This window comes from Atheta coriaria, unplaced genomic scaffold (assembly GCF_025399875.1).
Source record: "Atheta coriaria isolate IRGN ID8LTWV9N9 unplaced genomic scaffold, Caltech_Dcor_3.1 hic_scaffold_2_pilon, whole genome shotgun sequence".
NCBI lineage: Eukaryota > Metazoa > Arthropoda > Insecta > Coleoptera > Staphylinidae > Dalotia > Dalotia coriaria.
The window spans coordinates 1617629-1630406 of record NW_027045444.1 but is presented as its reverse complement, the minus strand read 5'-3'; the positions used below and the strand labels follow the sequence as shown (position 1 = coordinate 1630406).

The window sequence follows — 12778 nt, the reverse complement described above, 5'->3', positions numbered from 1 at the left end:
CAATTCGTTTTTATGTTATTTACCAAAAACTAAACAATTTCAAAATATAATTTACTAATGACATGAACTAAATCTTAATTTGTTTTAATTTAGACGATGATGTGAAACAAATTTATTTCCTGTACTTAAGTTAAGCCATTCCTTTTAATTGTGTTTGACAGCTCATTTTTTGGCAATCTATCAACAAATGTTTAAAAATTATTTTTTATTAATTCGTGTTTATTTACTCGTAAATAAATTTGAGTATTAATCAAAAAAGTAAAAGTTTTTTAAGGTGTTTTTAGCCGAAGTTCCGAAAGTGCTTGAATAGACTATTTATAAGCGATTAGGAAAGTGATGGCATGTAAAGATGTCATCGTGCAACCTTTTGCAACCTTTCTCTGAATCTTCCGACGAGTATTTCACAATTTTTCGGCGGTTTATATTAAAAAGAAAGGGATTGTTATCTGAGGAAAGTTTCGTCACATAAAAAGCTTATCTTTTAACAGTGTCACACAGAATATAAAAACGCTAACATATTATTTAATTTTTATACAAAGTATAGCAAAATAATTTTTTAATGTGTCCAAGTAATCTATATTTGAGTTGCGATATAAGTACCGAACATACAGGAATTCAGTTATTGCCATTCCAACTTGAGATTCTTTTAATTTTTTTCTTCTCATTTTGTTCTTTTATTAACAAAATTTAATTGTTTTAATCTGTATCTTTATGTTAACAAATACGTTAACATTTCGTATAAATTTTGGCAAAATTCTCAGCGCTTACTCAAACAAAACGTTCGTTTTTTTTTGTCTATTTAATCTTTACTCAATCTTCATGTAATACTCGTACTTACATACATATGACGAGAATCTTAATGTCATTCATTACTGACTTATTACTCTTGTCGCAAGTGTTTTATTTAAAACCCACAATAAACTTTTTAATACATATTAGAAAGTGGTTACATACAAGTATTTACATCTGGTACTAAAATAAGTCGAATAGTTTGGCTAATTTCAAACAATTGTCAATCAATCAATCAGTAATTAAACAAATTCAAAGTTAATTTTAATTTCACATCTATTAGAATATGCATGGATGTCTTATAAGTCATGTTATGTTATCGATTGCGCAAGTGCGATTAATTAGCGTCGAGTTTAGCTAACATTAGCTTCGGTTCGGTTTTAATTCGATTGTACTGTTATTAGAAGTTACTTTCTGGTTATGCAAAGTTATGGATAGTTACACACAAGTTTTGCATGTTCACTTTTACTGGAAATTATGTTAATATTGATTATTTTACTAGTGTATAATATTTATATGCAATACTATACATTATACACGTTTTAAAAATTATAAAGTTTAGAAATTGTGAAATTGTTTTTATTTTCACCCAATCAGAATAAAGAACTCAACATTGACGTCACTTCCCCTAACAGTAATCTATATTTGACTTGCGGTACAAGTACCGAACATAGGAATACAAAGCAATTTTTAATTAGATTTTTAATTATTTCAGTAAATAATTAATTTATTCAAAGAAACAACAAATAAAATGAAAAATAATGAAATTTTTTATTTTAGTGAATAAAGTATAGTATTCAAATACATAATTCTCTATTTTCTCCTAAACCGTATAAAAACCCAATTCCAATACATTTCAATTACTTTTTTTTATAATACCAATAATAACATAAAAACCGATGTGTTGAAAAGTATTTAAACTAAATAATTTTTCATAGAATTTGTTCCTATTATTCACTGCACGCACCCTGCGGGCGTCGCAATTATCGCATCGAAGCGTTTCACACTCTTCGCGTGAATTGCGTGAATTATCGCGTCGCACGTCATTCCTCAGACACGCATTTCGGATTTCGGACATCGAATTAGACTAATATCGCCATCACCCGAGCGGTCAGTGTTTTAGTATCACATTGCGCGTGAAATTTGTAGGAATGTGTAGACTTTTAGACGTTTAGATGATTCAGAAGAAAGGAAATTATAGGACTATTATCGGCACGAAACGAAATTATTTCAACGCGTTGTAAAATTATTTAGATTCGCTACCAAAGTTGATGATTTGTTGATTTCTTTAATCAACTTTTAAATAACTTAATATAAATTTTTTTAGTGTGGAAAATGGTAGTTTTAGGCACTTGTGCGAAAAAAATCGTTTTTGGTATTTTTTATCGGTATTATAACATGAAAATTAATATAATTATTTATCTTGTGAATTTTGCTGGTTATTGAAGAATATTTTTATTTTTCGTGTTTAAAATTACATTTTATACACTTGTTCCAAAATAATTAAAAAAAAGTTTACGTTAAATTCACTTGATTTTTTATACCTTGATTTCTTTACTTAATACAACTTTTCTTATCTTAATATAATTTTTCCAGTGTGTAAAATGACAGTTTTATGCACTTGTGTGTAAAAAGTCATTTTTAACATTCTTCACCACAATTATAACATAACAAATAATTACATATATTATTTTATAAACATTTACGGTTATTGAACAATATTTCACTTTTGCGTGTCTAAAATTGCATTTTTTACACTTGTTACAAAATAATACTGAATTACTGAATATTCATTATACTTCACGGAAGATTTACTACAGATTTCGTTTCTTTTGAAAATTAGTTACGCACAACTTTTTATCCGAACATAAATCTATTTTTAAATTTAAATATTCATCTTGATGATTTTCTACCTGCGTGAATGTCAATTTCACAATTTGTGAATTTCACGCACATCGGAATCCATCGAAATCTTGGACTATGCCCATAACCTGCTTCTCCATCTATTCAATTCAATATTTCACTAATAGATACATTTTTTACGCTGTTAGATAACAAAAGAACGATTTCTTTGTTTGTCAATCTAAGGTGTCGATCAATCAATCGTGTCGAAACTTAATCAATCTAATACTTAACTTAAGAATGGATTGGATTGGATACATTTCCTAATATGTCTTATTCGTTTTATAATATTTTTTTAATGCTGGATAACTAGTTAGTAGAGTGGAGTTGTGAAGTCTAGACGTTAACGATTTTCTGCATCATTTTATTTTTGGTGTGGAAATTATCTGCTGCAATCGTTGCAAATCGAGTTGTAATGATATTTCTTGTGCTGGACATTCACTGAATGCGCGCGAGCGGTGGATTGGATTACTGTGAAATAAAGGTCAGTAGATTGAACTGGCGATCGAATGAATGTGGTTTGGTGTTATTGAACTGGATTCCGACCACAGGGAACAATAATGAAAGTATGTGCAGAAGTATTTGCAAGAATAAGATGTGAAGGTGATAAAAAAATTTGCACTGGCTTTTGTTTTAATAAAAAACAATACAATAAGAAATATTTTTAAAAAGTCGTCGAAATTTTTATAAGACTTGAAAAATATTGAACTTTAAATTGGAATATCTTTTTTATCATAGGTTCGATTTGTTTAAAATTTGAAATATTTATAAAAAATTTAATTGTTTATAAACTAGTTAAAGAATAATATTAATATTATTTATAGTTTTCATTTTATTGTAATTTTAATTTGTTATAACATTTTTTTATTAAAAAAGTCTTATATTTTCTTTAACATCCTGTAACTTTTTATGCTTAACATATTTATTATTGCAAATTGTAGTAACAATAGTTTAATAATTGGTCTTTCTATTAGTGGTGAAAAAAACTAATTATCTTTTTTTGTTTATTAGATATTCGTCTTTAAAGTTTGTTAGTTTTTATGAACAAAAATTAATTCCGAAAAAATTATTAACAACTTTAGCTCAATATATCTCTAGTTATAATTAATGAATATTGTTACAATTACCATTTATTATTACTAAATTATTTGTTTATAATATAAAACCAAAATTAGCTCGATATTCTGAATACTTTTTGAGTTACAGCTCATAAAACAATTTATTTCAAATTGTCTCAGTACAAAAACTTTAATTCATATATAATGACAAATTCTATACAAATATTTAATTACAATTACTCTAAATTACTCCAAAATACCCCAAATTATTCAAATTCTGTATTTGCATACTACTTACTAGAGTAATTCGATGAAAAGTCTACTTATTCCCGAAGTGAAATTGCGACACGCTTTTATTTCGTCGGAATGTCTGCAACATCTACAACAAGAGAAACTTATGCAAGATTAGCACAACGGAATAATTACGCGTTTACGAATGCATACGCCGGCTAATTACTGTAATTACGAGTACCTAAGACACGTAAGTCTACATGGTGAAATTATAAAAATTATTATTATGAACATGAAAACATGAAAATAAAATTAAAATACATATTTTAATCTTATTATAAATCTAAATTAAAAATTTTATGAGTAAACATCCTGGGAGATTGCAGGATATATTAAGTCACGTTTTTGTAATAACTAGAAAAATGGAAGGTACTAGTGTTTGACACAGCTGGAGATTAATTTTAACCTCATGAGAAAAATTTTTCGAGAGAGGAATTTGAGAAAATAGGAGAAAAGTGATTTTGTGTGTTTGTTTTCATTTCACGCCCAAACCAATCAACAAATTTTGTTGAATTTTTGTATAAGGATAGATTAAATAATGGAAAAGGACATAGGATACTTCTAGTTGTGAAAATAAATGTTTAAAGAAGTGAAATTGTTGATTAAAGTTTGTATTTATGATTTATTGAAGTTTTAGTGACATAATTTGAACATAGGTGGCGCTAATGTGCATTTAATACACAAACAGTAAACTTAGTACTTAAAATCTCGCTTATAATAACTATAATTATTACAACTATTATTACAACAATACTTGGTATTTAAACATTCAGGTGTTCATAAAACGCCCGAAAAATAATACTCATTATTACTTCTACAATAAAATATCAAGTTTACTTTTGAATAAGATTAATGATGATGGTGTTGACGTCAGTTCAAGACTTCTTTTCCTCTGCATCAATTCCACATCGAAAAGAAATCACACAGGTCGATTTTGTGGCATTCAAAGTTTGTTGGTGGTCCGTTTGTTGATTCAACACGGTTTGATTTGCTAAAGGCGTTAAAATTGATTTTTTTTCTTCCGCTCCGAAGCTAATATTAAGCATCTGGGTCTAACTAGACCGCAAATATGTGTGTGCTTCCAGTGTGTGATTGTAACTGTAATTATAACGAGAGCATTACAAAATATATACACACACACTGGCATATAAGAGTATTTGTGGTTTGATTTTATGGAAAACTCAGATGATGATGAATGGTTGTTTTACTTTTTTTAAGTTGAATTGTTTGAGTGTGGAAGAAATCGAATCAAAATTATAGTATAACGCCTCTTGAGCGACTTTTGTACGAGTTTTATTACAGTTTTTACTGATATTACAGCGATTATTGTTGGTGCAGGTATTATTAGTGAAGTGATCGTTACGGAAAGGTCGATATTTATTGTAGGTTGCTTTAAAGTTGATGGTGTAGTGCCTAAATAACTGTTATGTAAGGAAAGGAGCTTTTGGAAAGTGTTAATTACAAATAAAATGATTTTTTTTTAATTTTGGAAATTTACCTTTGAATTGTTGCAAAAAGTATTTTTGTTATTTATTTATGACTTGAGATATTGAAAAGTTTTCTTGAAATAACCTTAAAAGCGTCTGTTTTCCACTGTTTTGAAACACAAAATGTGGTACTTTATACACGGACGGCCAATGCCGTAACTTAAGTACTTTAGTCACGGGTGTTAGTCACAACCAACTATCTAATATTATTGCTTTTCAAATTTCTTATTACAATGCCATTAAAATTAAAAAGAAAATTAAAAATAAAATAAAAATTTTGAGTTAAAAATTTAGCTTTTATTTGAACACCCTGTATATTCACGTTTATAAAATTAACACTATTTATTACTAAATAATTTATATTTCTACCACTGTTAACAGAACATAATTATCTCTTTTATCTTAAAAGTTATCCACGTCGAAAGTTGAGCTTTTTTTCTGTCTTCGATTTTGTATCTTTTAAGTCAACAATAAAAACACAAGATAACAAATCACAAATCCCACTAATTTGACATTTTACACGCAATTAATTTACATGCGATTAACAAACCTTGTTTTAAATAATTCGAGTAGCTTTTCGCTTTGATATCAAAAAAAATCTCGGGCGATGTTGATGTACAACTCTCCGCACTCTATTCACCAATCACCGAATAACAAAATGACGCTCTTATCTGCGATTCTAATCTCCTCCAAAGACATTGCATATATTCAGAGTAACTTGTTAAAGTAATCGAAGTTAACCTATCAGATTTGGGAATCAATTTCGCTTGACCGCAACGAAATGAATTTCGAAGCGAGAGAAAAAAAACGTTGATTAGCATAAATTAATCCGAGCGAGTAATTTAATGGGAATTAAATTAATGTCCGCTTGCGTAAGCTCTAGCGGTAAGTGTAGATTATTTTAAAATAAGATTTCTTTTTAGAAATAAATTTTAGGATTTATTATTTTGAGGTATTTTTTGATGTTGGAAATTAATTTTAAAGGAGTGTTTTAAACTAACGTTGACGGATTGATTCACAGCTATCAATCATATCAAATGTTATTAATAAAGTATAGAATTTACGCCTAAGCTATTTTATATAATCCCATTTATTTGGTAAATATTATATAATTTAATATCATTTTTATTGAAAATGTGAAATTTTTAATTTTTTGAAAATTTATGCATGGAATTTGTTTATATTTTGTACATTGGTAAACAATATATTTATTTATATTTTAACTAAAATTTTGATTATAATATTATTTGTTTTATTATTTATTGTAAGTTAAAGTGCAAAGTTGAGTCAATTTTTTGATTTTTTTTACTTGAATGCCTAATAACTATAAAAATAATTGTTGTATTTTGTTTAAATTAAAACTGAATGCACGAAATTTCATTGGCCTTAATATTATGTAACGTTTATTAATTTGTGATAATTAGTTTATGAGTTATAAACAAATAAAATAAATTTTGAAATTTTTTCTCGAAAAAATCGGAATAATTTAAATTGTGGATATTTTAAACACTTTGTATATTCAATATACAAAAAAATAATTATAATAATATAATAATAAAGAATTAAATTATCTTTCTTTTTATGAAAACAAAATTTATTTATTATTAATAGTTTATTAGTTAGTTATTGCTTCTCAAAGTTTGTTCAATTTCCTACTTCACTTTCAAAATTATTCGTAACTTTATTTTCTAGTTTAATGCGTTTTTTGTTTCGTTTCCTAAATGATTTATAATGATTACGAAAAATTGGGTTTCATTATCAATTAAGCATCGTTTCGCACAGGATGTTTCCGATTAAGTGCTAAGTGCTCTGCAATGTCGGAAACTTTTTATTAAACTCTACTTGCTTGAAAAAGTAGTTTAACTAGATATTTCATAATCTAGTGCTGCTGATAATTACTTCTCTGTAAGTAAGTGGAAGTGGATGAGAAGTTGTTTTTCGGACCAGTTTTAATTAAAACCAATTTGATGAGCTATCACAAAATGCGTTCGTGGAAAAGTAGTTTTGTGCGGAGTTTATGTGTTTGATGGGTTTGGGTTTTTGATTGGATAAATTATGGCGGCTAGATTAATTAATGCTCGGATTCGGTTTCGGATTTCTTTATTTACCAATCAGATCGAAGCCTACTCAAAGTCATTGGGTAATGTATTACCTGGTAGTGGCTAATGAACAGATGAAAGTTGGAAAAAATGAGTTTGGAATACGTTTGCAACTAATGGATAATGGAAAAATATCGTTTTGATTGCTTGCACAGCTTGAATTCAATGTGAGATGATTTGTTCGATTTGTTTTTTAATTTGTAAAAAATGTTTTTAACTGAAACTTTAAGAGGAAACAGAATATAAACCAATCGATGAATATTGTTTAAATTTGGTGAATAGATAAATAATTTATGTGGTTTTAATTGTGTTAAGAGATATTGTTGTTATCATAATTATTACTATTGATATTAAGGCTTAAAATTGATGTTTTTGTCAGTTTTGACGAAAAATTTTGAAATTTTATTTAAACATCCTGTATTTTCTAAACTAATAGTAGTAGATCATTTAAACTTTTATGGAACATAGACTGATAAAGTACCTTTAAAATAAATTTTAGTCCATGATTCTGCGATAATTATTTTAGAAGATATTGTAAAATAAAAAGTTCCCATAAATTGACAAGAAAAAAACATACTTTTTTCAAATTGAATTTTCTCTAAACACCTTGTATAAATTTTTATTTTTTTGTGATTATTACAACGCACAATTAAATTATCTGCAAATCACTCTAATCAGAATTTTATTATCACTAATAGTTACTTAGTAATCATTCTTTAAAGTTGACTAAGTTTCATAATTTATTTCCAAGAACAAAAAAACGTATTTTAAGAATTTTTGGGATTTCTAATGAAAGTTGAGCAAATAATATGACTCATGATCAAAATTAGACCAATTGAAATACAATTTTATATGAATCAGATGAATTATTACCTCAAACAGAAAAACTTTTTTTTAATGAAACCAAGTTGTCATATAACAAGAAACATCCGGAATGTCTTCATGTCCACATTTCCAAGTGTCGTCAATGATACATCTCTTTTATTCGCACACATGTATCTTCACTCTGTGCCTGCCTGGTACTTTCTCCGCGTCAGTCGTAAGTGATTTTTTATTGACCAAGCAACGGGACATCAACTATATTCATGATTAGCCTTAAAAGTATTTGCTTTGTACATATACACAATCAAATATTATTACGGGTATAATGAGGCGCACAAAATTCGGCAAACACACTCTCTGATTATGTAAGGATAATTGGATGGACGTCAAATGAAAAAAAAAAGACAAATAAAGTTGTAAAATTAAAATAACTGCTTACATCAATTAAGTACGAATATAAAATTATTATACAACTTTAAAAGTTAATTTTTGATAATCTTCTTTGATGATATCAGCAGCTTTCTCCGCGATCATCCCAACAGGGAAATTTGTATGTCCTGTGATTAATTCAGGCATTATACTGGAATCTACTACTCTTATTTTGGGCTGTCCCCAAATTTGTAGACGTGGATTAACCACACTTTGCGATGAGTCATTGCCCATTTTACAGGTACCACTAGCATGAAAAATAGACATTGCAAATGTCCTGGAATAACATTCCCAGTAAGTAGGAGTACCAAACTCAAATTGACTACAATGACTTAACCCTAAGTCGATTATACTGAAACCACTTAAACTCCACGTCTGTAATAGTCTTTCTACAAACTGAACACCCTGTAGAATCGTTTTAATATCATCAGGATGTGATAAAAAATTTGGGTTTATTTTAGGAGGTGTTAAGGGATGGGTATCTTCTAGTTCAATTGACCCTCTTGACTTTGGATGTAGGATATTAATGAGTATGATTAGTAAGGATCGATTGGTGTTGATTTTCTTAAGTTGGTTCTGATAATCATCCATAAACCCAAATCTATTCAGAGTGATGTTTAATATGGGTTCCTGTGGGTTGAAACCATAGTGGAGTAATTCTACATTGGGGAGTTGATTGGGTACGGACCAAGTGATGCTGTTTCCTGTGTTGATGTATCCTTGATAGTTGGAGATCCCGATGGTTGATAGGTCTGACCCTGTTTTATTGGAGCAGTAGATGTCTATTTGATCTTTGAGGGTTACAGGTTCTTCAAAGTCTAAATCAGGCATTATTCCTTGTAACATTATAGGGATTACCATGTGGTCCATGAAATTCTGCCCAACTGGAAGGTTTACTTTTGTGGGTATTCCTAATTTTTGGAGTTGACCCCTTGGACCTATTCCAGATAACATTAAAAGTTTAGGTGTATTGATTGCACCTGCAGAGAGAATGACTTCTTTTGTTGATTTTATTCTTTTAGAGGTGGTAGGTGAATCATTTATGGTAACACCTTGTATAGTTCCATTTTGGGTAAACCATAAACCCGTTACTATCTTTTCTGTGACTACACATAGATTTTTTCTGTCCTTGATTGGTGATAGATAAGCTTTTGCTTGGGAATATCTTTGACCTTCATAAGTCTGGATTGGTGCATCTTTATACCCATAACCTCCACAGCTATTGGGATCAATCCCTAGTTCTTCTACAGCTTTACCTAGTACATTTCTAAATGGTGATGTGCTTGTGTAGTCTGTGGTTTTAATGGTTTCATCAACCTTGTCGAAGTATTTTGTGACATTCAACCAGTTCCAACCTTCATTACCCAACTCAGCCCAATGGTCATAGTCTTCAGGTGCACCTATTCTCAACGCCATTGTGTTGATTGTTGAACTCCCACCAAGGACTTTTCCTTTAGCCATTGAAAATACAGAGTTTTTGTAACCTCGAAGGTTTTAGGGTCTTGAGCTTGAAAGGACCAATCTTCTGGTGTTTTTTGTAGGGCTTCAAATAAACCAGGTATCTGAAATATTAATTTTAAGTTTTTATTGTATTTTGTTCAATTTTTAATGGTAAACCTCTGATAAATTTGATGGTACCCCACCAGCTTCCACAAGCAAAACATTCCAATCTGAATTCTCTGATAGTCTATTAGCCAAAGTGGAACCAGCAGTACCAGCTCCAACTATAATGAAATCAAATTCACGTTGTGCCCAATTTGGGCATTGTGGGTACTCATAATCAAAACTTAATGGACAATCTGTAGAAATAGTTAGATTAGTCCCAGAGTCTGTTATTAAGGGCACACCTAAAAGCCACGCCAATAAACTGTCAAACCACATACTTGTATTACACACTAATAACTCATTTCAGGTTGTTAACATTTATAATTTTCATAATTGATACGTTATCAAGTTGTTATCAGAATAACCTTATTCCCTGCTTATTATTATCATACTTTTAAACGTGACATGAAAATAATTTTTAATTGTTTGTTTCAGGTCAGTAACCATTTTATATCTACTGCCACCCGGGTTATACAAGGTAATTATAATCTTCTTTGATGAAATCTGCTGCTTTCTCAGCAATCATCCCCACAGGGATATTTGTGTGTCCTGAGATTAATTCTGGGATTACACTGGAGTCTACTACCCGCAATTTGGGTACTCCCCATACTTGTAATCTTGTATTAACCACACTTGTAATTGAATCATTGCCCATTGTGCAGGTACCACTTGGATGGTATATTGTAGTGGCAAAAGTGGTAGCGTAACAGGTCCAATAACCTGGACTCTCAAACATGAATTGATCACATTCTGGTATTTTTAGATCTACTAGTCTGTAATTGCTTAGAGTGTTGGTGTTTACAAGGGCTTCTATGAAGGACGCTCCTTCTAAGACGGTTTGGACATCTCTGGGATGTGATAGGTAGTTGGGTGTTATTCGAGGTTGGGTATAAGGGTCTGTGGTGGATAGTTCTACGGTTCCTCTTGATTGAGGATGCAGGACCTCTATCAAGATCATTTGGATGTATTTATCTTGGTTGATTTCTTCAAGTTGGGTTCTGTAGTAGTCTAGGTATCCAAATTTATCTAGAGTGATGGGGAGCATTGGTTCCTGAGGTGGGAATGAAAAGTGTATGATTTCTACATTTGGGCGTTGAAGATTATCTAATCTACTTCCGTTTTGCGTATTTAGATACCCTTGGAAGTTTGTAATGCCTAAAGTGTCCAAAATGGTTCCATTTTCACAGTATTCATTTATACGGTGTTCCAAACTAGTTGCAAGTCCTCTAAGAGGAATTATTTCTTGAATGAAAACAGGGATGATCATATGGTCCATGAGGTTCTTCCCAACTGGTAGGTTTACTTTTGTAGGTATGTCTAGATCCTCAAGATGGTCTTCAGGACCTATTCCTGATAACATTAAAATTTGGGGTGTGTTTATTGCACCTGCTGATAGGATCACTTCAATGTTTGCTTTGATTTCCTGAATTTCATTATTAAAGGAATCATTTACTGTCACACCCTGTATATTACTTTCTTCATCAAATAATATACCTATAACTTGCATTTCTGTAACCACACATAAATTTTCTCTATCCCTGATTGGGGTTAGATAAGCTTTAGCATGAGAATATCTTTGACCTTCGTTGACCTGTATTGGGACATCTCTATAACCAAAAGTACTTGACCCTGTTGTATCTATACCTAATTCTTGTATAGCTGTTTCCAGGGTTGTTCTCATTGGTAAATTACTTCTGTATCTGGTGATTTTTACCATTTCTTCGACTTTGTCGAAGTATTTAGTGACATTCGACCAGTCCCAACCTTCATTGCCCAATTCAGCCCAGTGGTCATAGTCTTCAGGTACACCTGGGACTGTTACCATTGCGTTTATTGTAGAGCTACCTCCGAGGACTTTACCTTTGGCCCATGAAGTGACTGAGTTCTTGTAACCTGTGGAGGTTATAGGGTCTTGGGCTTTGAAGGACCAATCTTCTGGGGTTCCCTGAAGAGCTATATACATTCCTGGTATCTATAAATTAATAAAATATTTTACATTGGAATAAAAATATTGAACAAAACCATTGTTAATACTTCTGATAAATTTGATGGTATACCACCTGCTTCTATCAAAAGAACATTCCATTCTTTAACCTCTGTCAGTCTATTGGCAAGAGTACATCCGGCGGTACCTCCACCGACAATAATAAAATCAAAATCTCTTTCATCCCAATTTGGGCAATGTGGATATAAATCATCAAAACTTAATGGACAATCTGTAGGAATGGGTATATCACCAAATATTTGCACCACAAATAAAAGGGTTAACCATTTAGTTAACCACATTGTAAAATAA

The 12778-nt window shown here is 30.4% G+C and overlaps 3 protein-coding genes across 3 annotated transcripts in view; 1 reads left to right on the top strand and 2 right to left on the bottom strand.

The window, feature by feature from the left end:
- Nucleotides 1-12778, top strand: part of Flo2 (flotillin-2) — a 107687-nt gene that overhangs the window by 78017 nt on the left and 16892 nt on the right. The window lies entirely within an intron of this gene.
- On the bottom strand, nucleotides 8893-10420 carry LOC135802960 (glucose dehydrogenase [FAD, quinone]-like). Its single transcript, XM_065316597.1, has one exon. The coding sequence runs from the start codon at nucleotides 10336-10338 to the stop codon at nucleotides 8914-8916; it is 1425 nt and encodes a 474-aa protein (XP_065172669.1). The 5' UTR covers nucleotides 10339-10420; the 3' UTR covers nucleotides 8893-8913.
- On the bottom strand, nucleotides 10704-12768 carry LOC135799627 (glucose dehydrogenase [FAD, quinone]-like). Its single transcript, XM_065312804.1, has 2 exons — nucleotides 12517-12768; nucleotides 10704-12454 (listed from the first exon to the last, which is right to left on the bottom strand). Exons 1-2 carry the CDS (start codon nucleotides 12766-12768, stop codon nucleotides 10952-10954), a joined length of 1755 nt encoding a protein of 584 aa, XP_065168876.1. The 3' UTR covers nucleotides 10704-10951.